At 35.1% G+C, this 20,194-nt stretch overlaps 1 protein-coding gene across 2 annotated transcripts; it reads left to right on the forward strand.

The window, feature by feature from the left end:
• The first annotated feature begins 306 nt into the window (after window positions 1-306).
• LOC132052863 (uncharacterized) lies at window positions 307-12,085 on the forward strand. 2 transcript variants are annotated; one of them, XM_059444570.1, is made up of 15 exons: window positions 307-463; window positions 1,544-1,678; window positions 2,738-2,824; window positions 4,967-5,038; window positions 5,581-5,782; window positions 6,847-6,965; window positions 7,500-7,889; window positions 7,985-8,119; window positions 8,885-9,004; window positions 9,186-9,341; window positions 9,814-10,053; window positions 10,352-10,509; window positions 10,810-10,924; window positions 11,049-11,129; window positions 11,583-12,085. In XM_059444570.1, exons 1-15 carry the CDS (start codon window positions 335-337, stop codon window positions 11,793-11,795), a joined length of 2,352 nt encoding a protein of 783 aa, XP_059300553.1. In that variant the 5' UTR covers window positions 307-334; the 3' UTR covers window positions 11,796-12,085. The 2 variants fall into 2 exon arrangements, with proteins under 2 accessions (XP_059300553.1, XP_059300560.1); XM_059444577.1 differs by lacking the exons at window positions 5,581-5,782; window positions 6,847-6,965.
• The last annotated feature ends 8,109 nt before the right edge of the window (window positions 12,086-20,194 follow it).

A 20,194-nucleotide genomic window follows, 5' to 3' on the forward strand; every position in this document is an offset into this window, starting at 1 on the left:
TCGTGTGTTTTGATATGGACCGATGTTGAGTTTGGAATAAATGGGGAGTTGGATTAAATGATTTGGGTCTTTTTTGTATTTTATAAAAAATTAACAAGTTTGGCAAAATATATTTTCATCTCAATTTTCTTAATCTCAAATTTAATTGAGTTTTGACTTAATGTGATCCATACAAGTAACCTCTAGTAATTTCCTAACTCAAAAGACCTTCAGTTAAATTTTCAAAGTCATATTTAAGGGACCAAAATAAACCTACTGCCCATGCATAAGGGATCATTTTAGCCCTTTGCTCTTTTATTCCTCCTCATACTGGAACCCAAAGTGTTGAACGTCAATGGAGACACTAAAATCAACAGTTCCCAACACCCTTGAGCAGCAAATATCCAAAAGCACACCCACTGAGCTTCCATCAACATGCTCTTCCCTTCTTGATTTTTTCCATCATTTGCCTCAATTTCATCAGGTTTTATACTCATACCTCTCTGGGTTTTCTTCTACTCCTGTTTCAAATCATCCTTCCTGGTTACTAAAAATAGTTGTTTCAAATTATTTATCATTTTACAAGTTCAAGACAAAATTAATTATTTACTATCTATTCTAGCCTTAATGGAACTAATGAAGCTGACACTATTTACATTTAAGGGAGAAAGATTATAACTTCCACGTAAGTAAGAGTAAGATAGTCAAAGATTCCCCTAATGAATATTTTTTAAAAGGTGTGTAAAACCAACAAAAAAACAACAGATAATTTTTTGGGGGGGCGGGGGGGATTTCTCTCTTCTGTGTTGCTGTTGTTCTCGTTTGAATTCAAATTGTTATATAATGGAACTACATTCATAAGGCCCATGTTTGAACCATGTTCTTTTTATTCTTATCTTTTGTATACCACTTGTACACCAGGATTATTAATCTATTCCATTGTAGTCCCTCCGTCTCAAATTATCTGTAGTGATTTCTAAAAATAGTTATCAAATTATTTGTTGTTTTAGAAGTTCAAGACAAAACTAATTATTCCATTTACGTGACACACTTTACTTTTTAGTTAGTCTCAAAAAGAATGTCACATTTCTATATTTAGAAATATTTTAACTTTACGAGATGATTTACCGCAACACAAATATCTAATACTTGTTTTGGAGCATAAGTTTCAAAAGTTTTCATTTCTTTCTTAAACGCCGTGCCTAGTTAAATGACGTTACATAAATTGGGACGGAGGGAGTATGTTTTTTCCATTTCACCCGTAGTAGCTGTTGTTCTTGAAGACTACAGACACCTCAATTATGGGGTGATGTTATGATTGTTCAAATCCTAATGAAGGGTAAAATAGTTAAAAACGCATGTAAAAGAGAATGACGACAGATAATTTGAGATGGAGGGAGTATGTGTCTCTTTGTTTCCTTGTAATTACATAATACTTGTCTGCATGTGTCTACACGATTTGGAGAAAACAGTGCCCTTTTTGTTCTTGGTAATGCTCTAATACTAATGCTTCATCATTTACATTATGGTTTTTTTGTTTTTTTGGTTTTCTTGCTGTTCCCAGATGATTAAAGATTTGACAGACCCTACTATGGCTCTATGTTGCAAGGACCGGAGTGCTGCTTTGGAAGCAAAGCTTAAGGGCAATGAATGCTTCTCCAAAGGAGAGTATCCTAACGCATTGCTTTTCTATTCCCAGGTCTGACAATTTTGGTTTTTCTAAATTGTATAATTGATGTAGATAGGACAATTGGACAAGCTTTTCCTAAATTTATTATCAAATTGATTCTCTGATTTCATAACCAACTAGAGTGTAAGGCAGACATCTCCTCAATCACAACTTGTTGACAGCCTAGATGAGAAAGAGCTTCACCTCTAGTCTTAGGCATAGAATCAAATCACAGTGATGATACAAACGCAAAATGAGTCGGTGACAAATGGTGATAGCGGAATCCCCAAAGGAAATCAACACCTAATTCCGTTGGGATTCCGCGTTTTGGAAATCAATACCTAATTTACTTGCTACCTAACATATTACAAATATTCTAGAATATTCACAAGGATTCTAAAAAGGTTCAAGGGACTAAAGCTTTTCTTAGTAGGAATCCCTTTCTATAATCGAGTTAAAGGCACCTATATACTCACTCATAAAGGAACTCATCAAGTATGTATTTCTAGTCAATGCATGTAGGACTAGCTAATTTACTTCAAGAGAGAAAGGAATTACAAAACAGGAATCTTTCCTATCACCGGGTACGATTGATGAAACATTATTGATATTCTATTCGAATCATAAACTTTTTGTTGTTTCAGAAGCTCTAGCCATTAGGAGATCTCAGTTTTATAAGTGAAATATTAGATGCTTCATGTCTGTATTGCAAAGGAAAATTAAGAGAAGACTTAAATTCATCTAATATTCCCTCCAATGCCTTGTTCATGTGACCACTGGTAAGTGAAAGAAGCAGGCAGTGGAGTGAGACTACTTAGAGGTGGAGAGAACTTGTCGTCACCCTTATGAAATTTCTAGTGATGGACTATCGCTCTTCTTATTTGGGGTGCTTAGCTGTGGGGAATGAACATGCACAAATATGTCAATTGACCTTCATCCACAACACATTTCAAGAACTGCATTCCTTTCACAGTCTTTCCTGCTTTCCTTCTCTTATTTCTTTTGCATTTTAATTATCACTCTTCTTCTGATAAGTATTTGACAATTCCTAATAGAAGATTGTTTTTGCCACTTTTGTGGATGGGATAGGCACTGCGTCTTGCTCCAGTAGATTTGGATGATTTGGAGATAAATCTGGTAGCGCTACTGTATGTGAACCGTGCTTCTACTTTGCAGGTGAATCCTAAATTTCATTTACTTGCAGGCTGTTTGATGCTATTCATTCATTTGTTTTTAAATTGGTTCAATGGTAAGGACGCAACAGGTAACTGTGGTATGGGCGCATGTCACAAGTTCAAACTTTGTAGCAATTGACGCGAAAAATGATAGGAAATCTGGTATTTAAGTGACAGTAGGGTAAAGGGATGGGCCCATACTCCTCCGAGTTTCGAAACCTATGGGCCAACTAACTCACATGGAATTTCTCAGTTATTAAAAAAATATTTATTTTTTAGATTGGTTTTTGTTTTTGTTTTTGTTATTTTTTTTTTTTCCATTTAGCAAACTATTCTCTTATGATTTCATTGGCACAATATATTGATCATTAAGGTAAAAATAAAAAATTGGATTTGTTGACGACTTGACGGTAGTTTGATGAATTCTGGTGGGACTTTAAGTTAAAGACGGTCTGAACTATGTTCTCGCTGAGAAGCTAAAATTGGCCAAATATAATCTGAAGGACCGGAAATAAAACTCTTTAGAGAATTTGGAGAATAAGCAAATAGTTCTGCTGGATAAACTGTTGGAGTTTGATAGACTTTCAGAGGGCAGGTATCACACGGGTAAAGAAATGTCAAAGGAGATAAGAGGCATTTATGGAGATATAGGAAGAGGCAGAAAACCAGGAAATATTCTTAGCTAGAGAAGTTCAGGTGCTAGTGGCTGAAATTTGGAGACAAAACTGTCAAGTTCTTTTAGAAGATAACTAATGCTCATAAAAGGTATAACCTTATATTGACTGAATTTAAGTTGAGAAATCGTAGAAGATCAGGAAGTGATCAAGGAAGAGATAATCAGATCTTACAGTTATATAAAGAATGTGAGAGCTGTTGGATGGAACAGAGATGCAGGAAGGAGCTAAAGACTTTGTTGAAAGAAGTCCTTGCCAGCGTATGCTAGGTGATACGAAAAGAAAGAAACCCAAGATGTTTTGAAGGAAGAGCCACTGCTGTACATATGTTGAAGTATAGATGTCTAAATCTGTTAGCTCTCAGGTGAAGATTGCATGATGTATATGTGGAATAAACATTATGGACTTTTATCAGCTATACTACAGTGAACAGTTCTTTTGTAAATGGGTAGACTGAATCTGTAATGACCAGCACTAACTTAGTGCTTAGCTGATTAGATTATCAAAATCTTACTTATCCAAAAGAATAAAAGTAAAGGAAGTTCTATCAGTAAGGGCACAGGGAACTGCAAGGTTTTGCTTTCGTCCACTTTAGAAGTTTTGGAGTTGCAAGTGTCTCATGGCCGTTGAATGTGAAGTGTAAAAATGAGAATTAAAAGCTAGTGCGTGGTTGCTAACTATCTTTTTCTAATTCGTGTTATTACCATCTGACATGGATTGGAAAAATTGAATTATCTTTTCTGCACGTATCGGTTCCTTGTGATCAACCCCTAGCAACTTTTTGCTCTCACTTCTTACTGTTTCTTACTAGTATTCCCCTATTACAAAGTAAATGACGAAAAGATTTTTCTGGTCACAGCTCAATTGCAAGATGACCTGCTTTGTTTAACTTATATCATTTTGCACCTTTCATTCATTTGAGGGTGAATATCTTTTCTCTTTACCGTCATTTATAATTTGGTGTCAGTCTGTTCTTTAATAGGTTTACTTTGTTACCTACAGTTGTCCTTCTTCAAGTATTCATTCTCACAGTTAATACCTTCTTCAAGTTTTGATTCTCAGAGTTAATATTTCTCTGCTCATTCTTTTGAGGATGAATCTCGAAATTAGCTGCTAATTAATTCCTCATTTCTGATTAACTAAGCAAGAGAAGTATCCAAAAAGTGCCTAGAGTCTCCAGCCTCTAGACTTTCTTCTATTTGATGATCGCGAGTCACCTGTGACGTGGGGTTGCTTTTACCTGGACATACTCTCGTTTTAAACTAATTGATTTCTTACTGAAAATAAGCATTTCATGGTAGGAGGTTCTTAATTTGATAGTTCCAAACAATCAATTTCCTAACCTGTTTTTCAGGATTAATTATAAAGTCAGCTTGTATTCTGAAATCTGAATATTTTGTTTCTTGTTTCATTAGCAATCAATACTTTGCATTCTTTTATTTACCAAACCGAATGTTTATGGTCTTCAGAAAATGGGCTTGCTTTTGGAGTGTTTACGAGATTGCAGCAGGGCCCTTAGAATATCTCCACGCTACGCGAAGGTGAATGCAGTTGTTCTCGCTTTGCTCCTTTTTTCTTTGATAAAGTGCTCAAAGTTTTCCATTCTACTACTGTATATTGTCTTTATCTCCTTTTTCTCATTTGAATGAAGAAATATACAACCTCTTTTTGGTCACAGCGAGCAGTTGATCCTTTACAGTAAGAAGAGTTTGGAATGTCAGTGCTGTTTATTCAAAAGGAAAACTAATTTAGTTTTTGCTGTCCTTGCTCTGTTTCTTTTTGACTAATAAATAATTGGCTTCTTAAAGCTGATCTCAGATAACTCCAGTGAGTGCTTCATATTACATTTGGCAGAATATTCATTTTTTTCTTGTCAAGCATCATACTCCATCCTATTCCATATAATCTTCATGTTATTTATAGTATTTACTGCTGACAGAGGATCAATGTATAGAACGGTTAAATACCATTTTTTGGGGATTTAAATCTAATATTTATTTACTGTCTTTAGTTGCTTGATCAACTCTCTCTTTCACATCTCAACCAAGTGTAACTGTTGACTTTCAATTATACTTTACTTTAGGCATGGTTCCGGAGAGGTAAAGCAAATATTTCTTTGGGTAAGTTTGAGGATGCAATTCGAGATCTGAATATCTCATTAAAGGTAGAAATCTCTTCAAGTGGAAAAAGACAGATTGAAGTAGAACTAAAGATTGCTCTAGATAAATTCAAAGGAATGGGGAGCTCAGGGAAAAAAACCAACCAGAATCAGTCAGAAGTTCCTGGTAAGAATCTATTGGTGACAAGTTAACGACATTTAATGTTTGTTTCTTCTTAGAAGACCAGCTGTTAATCCTGTAACTGACTAATTATGTTTTTTCTTCCCAAAATAGAAAGGACTAGCTTTTAATCCTTGAAACCTTCCTAAATAGTACCCAGTGGCAATTTCGCTGTCTGTTTTATAATATGTTTCTTTTGAATGTAAAAAGTTATGCTTGCACCTTCATCATACTTCACTCCTTCACATTCAAGGTTACATGTATTAAGCTGGTCTCATTAGTATAATTATTTGATGTGCTTGAAGATACACTCTGATGCTGAACAGCAGATATCTATTTTATTAGAGCTTAGGTCTTACACTTGAGGAAGCAATCTTCATTCTGTTTCCTTTGTTCTACTCCAGCATTAGATGTGATCTTTAGATCAGCAAACTATGCTTTTTCTGCAGTAACTCATTTATCAATTTTTTTTTGATCCGTGAGCATTTAATTCAAAGAAAAGTGCACCCAAAAAGTGCATGAATATGTACAAGCTAAAATTAGTAACCCTTTATAAATGCAGGGAACTAGAAATACAAGGTGTTAGTATCATGAACATTTAGCATCTCACACCATAGTCCACTTTATCAAACTTAAGGTGGACTTGATCTTTAATTACCTGCCAGTATTCAACTTATAGATTATGATGACTCCATTTCCACCATGTTTATGCCTACTATCTGTTGTCTTATCTTTGAACAGTGAAGAAAGTATATAAATCTCGCCTTATCAAAATAAAATTAAAAAAACAATAAACATAGTATACTGTTGCACTCTTTTCTTGGCATCTTAAAGTACTATTATCTTTCTTTATTTTACTCAATTTGTTGGTAAAGTTTGTGCACATTCTAGTATGAAATACCCGGATTCTAATGCTGATTGAGCACCATCAAATCATCGTTCTCTTCATCATGTATTGTTGTGCATGGCGTTATGTTTACCGAAAACAGGCAGCTCATGATTTTCTTTGCTATATGGTGACATGCTGCTCTTCTCCTTTGATTTCTTATAATGTAGGTCTTATGTGACAGATGAGCCAGACCAAGTAAAACTTCAGTGTTTGCTTACTACAACCAAGGGGAGGGGAATGTTTTGTGTGGAGGATGTTTCTGAAGCCTCCTTAGTTCATAAAGAAGATCCTTATGCTGCGGTATAAGCCAAACCCTTCGCCTTTCACCATGTCAATAACACCCCCCACCCCCCTTTTTTTCTGATAACGGCAGTGGTTGGGCTAGCTTGCGCACACCTCGACCAATTTCATGCGGTACCTCCTACCTCCCGCTGGCACAAGTAACGGGTAACTCTGTCCACTAAGACTTGGATAGATGTGAAGAATTCACCTAGTATTTTTTGCCTCTGCTAGAATTTGAACTTGAGACCTGAGGGTTCTTAACCTACTTCATTGACCACTAGGCCACATCCTTGGGTGCAATGTCAACTACTCTTCTCTTTTTCTTGATGAGTTTAATTTTGCCAGAGGGGTCCATAATCTTTTATAATATTCTTGGCATCCAAATAATCATTTGCTCCTTCTACTTCCCCTTTATCTTTCTAGGGACTCTGATAAAGCTCTCACTGTGAGAATTTTTTTGTTTGTCACAGACCAGTAATAGACATAAAATTATGAAGCACTAACCATTTGCTCCAAGACTATTTGGTTCTTACCATGCTGAGTTTAATGCAGATTATCTTGAAGAAATGTCGGGAGACTCACTGCCATTTTTGCTTCAATGAACTGCCAGCAGATGCCATTTCTTGTGCGTCTTGTTCTATTCCATTATACTGCAGTGACCGATGTCAAATACAAGCTGGCGGACAAAAGTTTGATAGGAGCTCAAAGAGTTCTAATGGTCTTGAGGGCTTAGCAGATGATCTCAAGAACTATATGTCAGATGTTCTAGCAGGCATTTCAACTCTAGATACTGGGCATATTGCTGAGCACAGGCATGAATGTCAAGGTTTTCATTGGCCTCTGATATTGCCGTCGGAAGTAGTTTTGGCTGGCAGAATCCTTGTGAAAGTCATCGAGCAAAAGAAACGCGCAAGTGCTGATTCTAACCTTATTGGGTTCCTGGTAAATGCTCAAATGCTGGAGCTTTATTTTTCTTGTCTCTGTGTCTGTGTTTCCAAGATGCATCTAATTTCATAGCTGATGACTGGATTTTGTAGGATCTTTCTCACAATTATATACAGCTCCCTCCTGAAAGCAAATTGGAGATGTATATCTACTCGATCATTCTATTGCATTGTCTTCAGCATTTTTACAGAACTGAACTGCCCATTAGTGGGATAATCGTTTCAAAGGCAAGATCCATTCTCCAGAAATTCCTTGCATTCTGAATGAAGAAATTGCATGTAGGTCTTGTGCTGATTGTATAATGATATTAAACTGCACATCTCTGTAAACTAGCAAATATTCTACATTAATCATGCTCTAGGTTCCAGAGAGGAAAAAGAAAACAAGAAGAAAAGAAAAACATAGGCCCATGAAGATGAACTGATTGTTTCTAAATATGCAGTTATTACCCAAAATTCCATTAGGTTCACTCTGGACAAGCTTGCTTTGTTATTAAATTTGCTTTTGTGGATTCGTAAAGTTATGTTAAAGTTAAGTCTCCATATACATTGCTTTTGATCTATTCCTAAAGATTGCTGCCTTTTCTGTTTACATTGTATAGAGGTCAAAATTTTGGCACGGATTGATAAAGAGAATATACATCTTATTTCCCTTCTGTTTTAGAGTACTTTTTTGTTTCGGCTTAGGATGGTCCTCAATTATTTTTGTTATTGGTTTCGTGGTACTGGTGAATCTTTTTCATTTAAAAAAAAAAAAAAAATCCCTTAGAAAGGAGAGATACATTAATATCTTTTTGAGAACCAGAATATGCTGTACTACTTTATACATTGCCATATGTCTTGGTGGCTTTCCTACATCTTTACTGTTTGACCTTCGGATGCAGCAGTATAACTCAGGCTGAATGCCCTCCTTTGAATCCGTGAAAATTATATGGAAAAATCACTCTGGCATTAGATTTTGGTTGATTCTCACATCCATTGTTTTCCTTGCAGCTGGTTATCCTTCTTTCTCAAATCCAAGTAAATTCCATGGCAGTTGTCCGTATGCAAGCTCCAGAGGTAAAAGGGCCTGCATACAAGTCTGGGAATGCTTTAACCAGTAGTTTAGAACAAGTATGTACTTTCTACCACACATTTTCAATGTATGCATTAGTTTACTACACTTCTTAGCTTCAAGTGGGACTTGCAGGTCATTGCAGAGAGCATAGAATACCATTGACTAGTTCGATGTTATTTTCGGAAATTTGAGTTTGGTTAAAGCTTCAATTTGTGGTTTTAATGTTTCTTTCTACAGGTTAAAGTGGGTCAAGCTGTTTATGTAGCTGGTAGTTTTTTCAACCACTCTTGCCAGCCAAACATCCACGCATATTTTCTTTCACGCACCCTCTATGTACGAGCCACAGAATACATTTTAGCTGGCTCTGAATTGGAGCTATCTTATGGTCCACAGGTACCAATGTTAATTATAGCCTCTCTGTCTTGATATTTCAGATTTAGGATTTCCGTGTCTAACATAGCACCGTTATCTTGCTTTCCGAGGTTTTAATATCAGATCTTCAGATTTTCCTGTGAATGCTAAATAGAAGTAGTCAGCAATGGTCCCGCACAAATTCCTAGGTCATTGCTCTTATTGTGATTTGGTAACTGAAGAAGAAAGAAGTCTGAGCACTAGATTAAGATTTCAGGAATGATCAAGAGGCAAATGTATCACAGATTTCAAGATCTCTCTTGTAACCTTTTAAAAGAAAAAAAAAATGGAGGAAGAGGAGCGGGAGAGGGGGAGGGGGAGGGGCAGGGGAGGGGACGGGAGGGAGACAGAGAGGTGTTCTAGTTCATGCAACTGCAGCTTCTGGCCCTTTATTTTGTTTATGATCTTTCAACTGTATAATGTTTTGTCAATTTGGGATGTGGTTGCTTTACAGGTAGGGCAGTGGGACTGCAAAGATCGTCAAAGGCTCTTGGAAGACCGCTACTCATTCACATGTCAATGTACTGCTTGCTCTGAGTTGAATGTTCCTGACCTTGTCATCAATGCTTATAGGTGCACTAAACTAAATTGTTTAGGAGTGATCCTGGATCGTACTGTTACTAGATGTGAGAAACGAAAACTGAAGCTCCTCCTTGATGCCCCTACAGTTTACAGTTCCAGCCCACATAAGCAGGTATTTTAGTGATGCAATTGTTTCTAGGACAAATTATTTCAATTATATTGTTTATTCAGCAAATTACACAAATAGTCGGCTGAATTCACTGGTTACTTTTCCTAGCTGCTATACATATATTACACACGGTTATACATATATTATACATGGATTGTACATATATTATACATCGGCCGGATTCACTGGTTACTTTTCCTAGCCGGTATAATGAATGCTTGTTATTGTTATTACTAGTGTGTGTACACTTCTAAGAATAACATTATTCACTTGCCTAACTTGAGCATTCTTAACATTGAAGGTTGAGAAGCTCAAAGATGCTACTATTAGTGAAGTGGCTCGCCGTGTTTTTGAATCTGATTATAAGTTGGAACCTCAACATTGCTTGGTTTGTGATTCATATGGAGATCTGGAAGCTTCATGTGCTGCAACCAGTCAAGCTGAGAGTTGTTATAAGAGGTACAGTAGACCTTCTCATTTATCGTGCTGTTCACATTAACTTAAAAAAATGTACTTCAAAATTAGAAAACACACATTAAGAAGTCATTGCGTTAGGGCACAGGTTTATTTGTATATGTTGTGTCTAAAAGTTGTCACAGCACTCTCCAAGTTTGACAAATTCATTGCCATGTCGATTTAATGCCAGCACTAGTTTAGCACATTGAAATGGATGTGTCCTTTAACATCATAGAACTGCTCTGGTGAAATTTGCCCTTTATTTTTATTGCTAAGTAGCTCTGATCCTTACTTGCCAAACAGACTGCAAGATGCAATAGCATCAAATGAAGTCCCAACCAATATCCTTCTAGATGCTGTGAGGTGTACGGATCTTCTCAGAACAATATTCCATCCTTATAACAAGAGAATTGCAGAGGTAAATACTGGGGTCTGCTCTATTCTGTCCTCTGTTTCAATGAGCAAAAGTTTGCTTGAGGTATTCACTGCATTGCCTGATGATTACTGTGAAACTAATATTTTATTCTGTTTATATTTTTCAGGTGGAGGACAATCTTGCTCAGGCATTTTCTTTGGTTGGAGAACTACAAGCTGCAATTGATCACTGTAAAGCATCTATACAGGTTAGCTTAGTACTCCCTTTCGATGCACATATGCGATCGATCATCTGTACATTTATTGGTTCATGACGTATAATTATCATCTCATTCTAATTTACTGGAGATTCTGGTGGAATATTTTTCGCATTGGTTTCATCTTGGGGAAAAATTATTCACCATCATTTCCATTAAACAGAGTACTTTCATATGCTAGTGTTAATAGACTATTGAGTAAATGCTAATATAGGAAACTGGGCTCTTGAATGAGTAGCTGTAAGCTATTACTTAATGCTTTTTTATGTGGATTGCACAGGAACATTATAATGGAAGTTCTTACTTTCAGAATAGAGTAGAGACTTTAGTTTTATCATCTTATCAGGACAAAGACTTTTAGTTTACAGCCAATCAGTTATCATTATTACCAGAGTTTCATTTCTTAAATAAAAATCTGATGGATGTTTTATGAGTTGTAAGCAGATCTTGGAAAAGCTCTATGGTGCCAACCACGTTGCCATTGGAAACGAATTGATCAAGCTTGCCTCCCTTCAGATACTGGTGGGTGACACTGCTGCTTCCGGTAGCATAAGCAGAATCACTGCAATATTTTCACGATATTATGGATCACATGCAGATGACGTATATCCATATTTGCGACATCTTAAAGGTAGCCGAGATGTTGAAAAGAGTTAACATTTTATCCCGTTGAGTGCTCAAATAACTAAGCTGTGAAAAAAATTGCTTGTACTGGCATTCTCTATCTCCTTCATAGTATTTACAATATAGAGGAAGACAGTGACGGTATCGTTAAACAAATATCGAGCTTCTGTTTTATTCCAGCGGACCAATATTCTGTGAAATATTATGAATAACCTCAAGACAGCTGTATTACCTCTTGACATTACAGTCTGATTTCTGGATAAAGAAACTAGTCAGAATGAAGCTTAAAGTGGGATTAACTATTTTTTAGTTTTGAATTTTGATATTAATTACTGGATTGTCGCGTATATCTGATGATCATTGTATACTGGGCCTGATATTTTCAACACTTGGGAAACAACTAGCGGGGAAGCGCCATTTTTTTTTGCACGGATTGCCCTTCTTTTGGGGTCGTCTTTAAATTTTGCTCCTCATATTTGTGGTCTTTAAATTATGCCCTCATATTTTCATATTCTGGCTTTAATTTTTGCCCTTCGCATTGCAACTGCGAGCGTTCACGCAGAAATCATGAGGTTCTGAGTTCGAACCCCCGCTCAAGCATAAATTAAGAAAAAAAAAATTGCAAGGCAAGGTTTGGGTCGCGTGTATGCCGGATCCGGCATATACTTGTTAAGGAATTACCAAATTTATGCCGGACCTGGCATACTCATGCCTTATGGGCAGACTTGGCATAAGTATGCCGGATCCGGCATAACTTTGGTAATTCCTTAACAAGTTTATGCTGGTGGGGGCATACTTTTAATGGGCAAACTTTTATGTTGGACTCGGCATAAACTTGTGAAGGAATTATTAAAGTTATGCGGACCACATACTTATGCCAAGTCGCCCATAAGGCATAAGTATGCCGGGTCCGGCATAAGTTTGGTAATTCCTTAACAAGTTTATGCTGGTGGGGGCATACTTTTAATGGGCAAACTTTTATGCCGGATCCGGCATAAACTTGTGAAGGAATTACCAAAGTTATCTTAACCGGCATATTTATGCCAAGTCGCCCATAAGGCATAAGTATGCGGTCCGGCATAACTTTGGTAATTCCTTCACAAGTGTATCTTGGGGGCATAAGCGAAATTTAAACTACGCTCTTACGATTTTTTAAAAAAAAATTTGACTGTGTGGGGGTTCGAACCTGGAACCCATGGGGTTTAGTCGAAGGGCAAAATTTAAAGATTTCAAATATGAGGGGCAAAATTTAAAGGCCACCCCAAAAGAAGGGCAATTCGCAGTGCCTGTGCCTAGCACAGGCCCAACGACTCATCGCTAAAATGAATAAAATTTTGATAAACTCAAAATATTTTTATCTTAAGAAATATTTTTCTATCTCAAAAGAAATATGCTCACTCTTTCATATGTAGAAATAATTTATCTTTAAAATTTTTATTTTATTCTTAATGAGATGATTTATAATCGTATAAATTTGTATGACATGTTTCGAATTTTATTTTCCAAATTCTACACAAATCGGTGCAAATTTTCAAGCATAGCCTAAATTTAATTTTCTTAAAGAAATGAACACGCAAAAATAACAAATGACATTTGATGTGATATGCTATCCTTACAGTTAAACATATTAGTTAGGTTAGCTTTTTACTAAACTATACACTTAGCTAATACTTTTTTTTGCGCGGAGTGCCCTTCTTTTGGGGTGGTCTTTAAATTTTGCCCCTCATATTTGTGGTCTTTAAATTATGCCCCTCATATTGCTGGTCTTTAATTTTTGCCCTTCGCATTGCAACTTTGAGCTTTCGCGCCTAAATAATGAGGTTCTGAGTTCGAACCCCGCTCAAGCATAAATTAAAAAAAAAAAATCGCAAGACAAGGTTTGGGTCGCGTGTATGCGGGACCCGACATACTTTTGTTAAGGAATTACACATTTTATGCGGACCGCATACTCATGCCTTATCGGGGACTTGCCATGAGTATGCGGGTCCGCATAACTTTGATAATTCCTTCACAAAGTTATGCCGTTGGGCATACTTTTAATGGGCAAACTTTTATCCGGACCGATAACTTTGTGAAGGAATTATCAAAGTTATGCGGACCCGCAAGATACTTATGCCAAGTCCGCCCATAAGGCATAAGTATGCGGTCCGCATAACTTTGGTAATTCCTTCACAAAGTTATCTTGGGTGGGGGCATACTTTTAATGGGCAAACTTTTATCTTTGGATCCGGCATAAACTTTTGAATGAATTATCAAAGTTATGCCGGACCGGCATACTTATGCCAAGTCCGCCCATAAGGCATAAGTATGTCGGGTCCGATAACTTTGGTAATTCCTTCACAAGTGTATGCCGTTAGGCATAGCTAAATTTAACTTGCCTTGTGAATTTTTTTAAAATTTTGACTGCGCGTGGGTTCGAACCTGGAACCTATGGGTTTTAGCCGAAGGGCAAAATTTAAAGATTTTAAATATGAGGGGCAAAATTTAAAGACCACCCCAAACGAAGGGCAATTCTGCGAATTGCCCAAGCTAATATGCAACGAAAAAGAGAAGCCCAGAATTATTCTTCTTTTTATTTCAATACTAGATGGCAAAAGACGGCCCAACACTTTAGATTATAGTATATCTATGTGTATGTAGTTGTGTTTGGATAGTGATAATATATATATACACACACACACTATGTTCAAAACACGATTAATATAACATTGTAGTTTGTGCTCCGTATCTAAAACTTTATTATATTCGTGTTTGCTATGAATACAAAGTCGGTAAAAATTTATTAATAATTTTTAAAAGAGAAGACTTATATAATTTGACTAATTTACCTTATTCATTATTTGATCTCCATTTGATATTAATGTCTTTTCACATTTATTAGAGTTAGAATAAAAATGAAAAAGTAACTAAATTCTATCTTATTTTAAAATATAAATATTTTAAGTATATTTATTTTAGTAAACATAATAAATAAATGACATGGCGGAATAGCAAATACAGCAATTAAATATTTAGATTAGATCTCAGGCTAATATAAGAAAAGAAAGGAAATTGTATGTATTTGACAACTTAACCTTTTGAAAAAAAGCAATAATATGGGGTCCATATTTTTTGCTGTGCGATAATTTCATTTGCTTCCACTAATGGGTTGATACGCATGTGGCAATGAATCCACTATTATTGACTTGATGGGGATACTTTGGGAATTACATAAATATTGTTTGATTTTTTAATATATGGGGTGCATTTTTTTTTTTTTTTTTTTTGACATTGCTTGTTTTTTTAATATAGGGTCCATTTTTTTTCATGAGTTTGGAGAGGGTGGGGTTCACTTTTTTTCCTTTTTTTTTATTGCTTGGTGTTTTAGTATGGGGTCCACCTTAAGCATGGGAAAAACCGATGCTTCTATATTGTAGAAAAATAGAAATATAATAAAGTATTTCTATTTACTTTTTAGAAAAGTTGGTAATATAAAGTATAAAATGTCATTTTTTTGCCCTTAAATAAAAAAGTGAGTGGGACCACAAAGGATTTTTTTGCCCTTAAATAAAAAAGTGGGACCAAAGGACGGACGACGATCTTGCTTATAAACCGGCTCTTCTATATAGTAGTAAAGTAAAATATATATATTATGTTCAAAACAAGATTAATATAACATTGTAGTTGTGCTCCGTATCCAAAACTTTATTATATTAGTGTTTGCTACGAATATAAAGTTGGCAAAAATTTATTAATACTTTTTAAAAGAGAAGAATTATTTAAAAGGAAACTATTTTCCTCTCTTTGAGATAAAACAATAGCAATATTTAAGCATCAGTTGATACTTTAAATTTTAATTCGATTAATTTAAAGGTGTAAAATATTCTATTGTTAATGTATGTAGATTGGGCCTAAACAATACTTATGATTTTTATCAAATTTTGATTTAGATAATTCTAATTCAAATTATTATATTAATTTTACATGTTTAAAATGAAATAAAGTAGAAATTTGATTTTCTATTTAAATGAAGAACTACTATTTTTTAATTTTTGGTAAATATTTTTGGTTTAGCTCATTTTACTTGTCATGTTGTCTTTTGCACGGTTTTTTAAGGAAACGTCAATTAGAATTATAATTTCACTAATTTACCTTATTGATTATTTGATCTCCATTTAATATTTTTTTTTCTTTTATGACATTAATCTCTTTTCACTAAGGAAAAAAATGAAAAAGTGATTAAATTCTATCTTATTTTAAAATATAAGTATTTTAAGTATATTTATTTTAGTAAACATAACAAATAAATAATATGGCGGAATAGCAAATACAACAGTTCAATATCTAGATTACATCTCAGGCCAATACAACAAAAGAAAGAAAATTATTTAGTTTGACTACTTAACCTTTTGAAGAAAAAACAATAATATGGGATCCATATTTTTTGCTGTACAATAATTTTATTTGCTCTCACTAATGGGTTGATACGCATGTGACAATGAATCCATCATTATTGATTTAATGAGATACTTTGAAAATTACATGAATATTGTTTAATTTTTTAATATGGGATGCACTTTTTTTTTTTACATTATTTATTTTTTGAATATGGGATTCACTTTTTTTTTTTTGATATTGCTTGATTTTGTTAATATGAGGTTCACTTTTTTTACTTTTTTTTTTTTATATTGGTTGGTGTTTAGTATGGGGCCCACACTTTTGTTTTTAATGGACGACGGACTACGAAGCATGGGTCTAAACCCATATTTTTTTTTTTTTGACATTTTTTTTAAAATATGGGATTCACTTTTTTTTTTTTTTTTTTTGATATTGTTTGATTTTGTTAATATGGGATCCACTTTTTTTTTTCATGGGTTTGGAGATGGTGGGTTCTACTTTTTTTACTTCTTCTTCTTCTTCTTCTTCTTTTTTTTTTTTAATTTTTTTGCGCGGAGTGCCCTTCTTTTGGGGTGGTCTTTAAATTTTGCCCCTCATATTGTAGTCTTTAAATTATGCCCTCATATTCTTTGGTCTTTAATTTTTGCCCTTCGCATTGCAACTTTGAGCTTTCGCCTTAGAAATCATAGGTTCGAGTTCGAACCCCCGCTCAAGCATAAATTAAAAAAAAAAAAATAGCAAGACAAGGTTTGGGTCGCGTGTATCTTGGACCGGCATACTTTTGTTAAGGAATTACAAATTTTATGCGGATCAAGCATACTCATACCTTATGGGCGGACTTGGCATCAATATGCGGTCCGGCATAACTTTGATAATTCCTTCACAAAGTTATGCGGTGGGGGCATACTTTTAATGGGCAAACTTTTATGCCGACCGGCATAACTTTGTGAAGGAATTATCAAAGTTATGCGGACTCGCTACTTATGCCAAGTACGCCCATAAGGCATAAGTATGCTTGGTCCGGCATAACTTTGCTAATTCCTTCACAAAGTTATGCGGTCCGGCATAACTATTCGATTCAATCAACAAGCACGGATTGGCACAACAACCGGAGATAAAATCGGATTAGTGAAACAAAATGCCTAAAAACTATAATGCAATTATTCCTGAAGTTGAAGTTCAACCATTGTAGGTCCAACAACGAAAAAGAAACTAGTAGCCCGAAACCGGTATACATTGATAAAATCGGGTAATAAATGTCATTGACAACGAGAGATAATCCCTTTTAAAGTTGGCATATCAAATAATGTAAGGTCCAACAAAAAGAAATGACCAACTAATGATGTTTTTTTACGGGATCTAAAGCAAAATCTCTTTGAAAGCTCTTCAAGTATTTCATAACATTTTGACCAGAGATGGAATATCTAGCAAACTTGAAGGCATGCATACTACATTTACAAATATTTCATCAGGATCCCACGGACTATGAAGATTTTATCGTGCCTCTTGTTTTCATTCCTAACACATAAATTGCAGCTTAACACATAAACTTTTATCTTGCGGATCCGTAAACTTGTGAAGGAATTATCAAAGTTATGCGGACCGCATACTTGTGCATAAGTACGCGCGCATAAGTATGCTTGGTCCATAACTTTGGTAATTCCTTGACAAGTGTATGCGTTGGGGGCATAGCGAAATTTAAACTACGCTTGCGAATTTTTTTTTAATTTTTATTGCGCGTGGGTTCGAACACGAAACCATGGGTTTTAAGTAGAAAGCAAAATTTAAAGATTTCAAATATGAGGGGCAAAATTTAAAGACCACCCCAAAAGAAGAATTGCCCTTTTTTTTTTAAAATATTGGTTGGTGTTTAGTATGGGGCCCACACTTTTTTTGGGCCCACACTTTTTTTTTAACTTTTTTTTTTAAATTTGGTTGGTGTTTAGTATGGGCCCACCCTTTTTTTTTTTTTTTAATGTTCTACGGACGACGAAGCATGGGTTTAGACCCATGCTTCTATATAGTTAAAATGTTTTCCATTACATGGTGTATGTATATATATATATATATATTGGCTATTAACAAATATAAACCACATTATAAATATAGCAAAACGTGGCAAGCACATACATATGCACTCAAGTAGTGATGTATTGGTGTCCAAATAACTGGGCTGATGATTGGGCCCACAAAGGACAAAAGAGTCTTCACAGCCAAATATAACAAAGCAGTTATTATAATTGCACATATCAAACTAATCAGAATAACTTGTAAAGTTGATGATAATTTGTTAAAATTTAAAAGATAAACACAAAATGAATTGAAAAGACAATAATACCCTGGGATAATAGGCAGGCATGTTGACCTGCTGCCTGCTTTTCCGCCTTTATTAGATAGCAATATGTCAAAAGTATTAAACCAGTCAACAAATGAAAATGAGAGTAGTTTACAAGTAAAAGGCAGCTACTTCAGCGTTTGTCCCATGCTCGGAGCAAAAATTCCATGTGGCCTTGACATAACATCCAAGATATTATAATCCTGGTTATAATCCCAGGATAACCTGGTTTTGAACCAGACGACTCCTAAGAGTAATTCCCTGATGACATGCTTCCAGTTGTGGATTTGAAGCTTCATATATATGATTTAGACAAACTTCATTCATTTTACGAGAATGCTAAATTACTGAAATAGATTACATTGTTTTTGAGATCTTGTTTATCGCTTTTTTGATCCAATTCCAATTGACTTGAGCCATCCTTGATGTATTAGCCTACATTATTGTACGCAGAAAAAATATCGTGTTATGTCGCTAGGGTTTTGTAATTGGAGTCGTATTAATTCACCTCACATTATTGTACGTTAAAAAAAATTGGGGAATTAGGAGAATTACACACGATTTAGGTGAATTAGGGGTTAAATGGCAAGGGCCACGTGTAGTAAATTGAAGGGGGATAAAATATCTCGTATAAAATATTGACGGGAGTCTCACACACGATCATTGGTCAAAGTATGAAAAAACACACTAAGTGTTACAAAAAAAAAAGTTTACTAAATTTTCTTTTTTAGGGAAATAAATAAGGTGAACGGTGGAGATTAGTTTTACAAAATATATTTGTAAAACGTGAGATGGCCACGTTTTACAATTTATATTTTTAACGTGCAGTCAATTAAATTTTATTTTTATTTTTAATTTTTTCGTTGACTTGTGTCGGGAGGTATATCGGGACCCAATACCAAATAAATAAATATCTGTATTTTTATACGGCTGGGAAGTGGGACCCAACCAAATAAATAAATATTATAATCTGATTATATCGAAACGGGAAGAAGGCGGTTAATCGTTTTGATGGTTCTTTCTTTCCTCTCAAATTCTTGTTTTTGAGATCTCTCTCTCTTCGATCTTCACTCTTTCTCTCTCTAAAATTCTCTTATCTTCTCCACGGGAATCCAATCACGTTACAAGCCTTTGGCTATGGCGATTATAGCTTAGTTCATCAGGTTATCGTTGTGACTTGTAATCATTTGGCTATGGCGATTATAGCTTAGTTCATCAGGTTATCGTTGTGACTTGTAATCATTTGGTGATTGTATTTGATCAATTTGATTGAGTATATAATAAATTCCCTGATTTGGCCCTAATTTTGGTTTAATTACTTCCGCGCACTACTAGAATATTACACCAACAGGCATCGTATTAAAAAATGATGGGTTAGCGACCTTGTCACTAGTTACTTGATAATCATCATAATTAAGCAACCACAAGTGCAGATTTATTGGATAATCGAAGTGCATTTTGACTGAAACCACTATGTGTTACTGGTTCCAATAAATGCCAGTGGCTTAATCGTAGTGTTGGTCGAGAAGAATTGATTGTGGCTGGACTAGTCGTTTGAACTTAGTTTTTTTACCAAAAATAAAAACTATCCTAATATACCAACTTCGCATAAAACCTCAAAGTTTATGATCAAGATCTTCCCCTTCTGACTAGAAATTCTAGTAAGGCTTCAAACCAAGTGCCAAATGCATCAAGAAACTAATTATGGATGACTGAATAG

Source organism: Lycium ferocissimum, chromosome 1 (genome assembly GCF_029784015.1).
Source record: "Lycium ferocissimum isolate CSIRO_LF1 chromosome 1, AGI_CSIRO_Lferr_CH_V1, whole genome shotgun sequence".
Lineage (NCBI taxonomy): Eukaryota > Viridiplantae > Streptophyta > Magnoliopsida > Solanales > Solanaceae > Lycium > Lycium ferocissimum.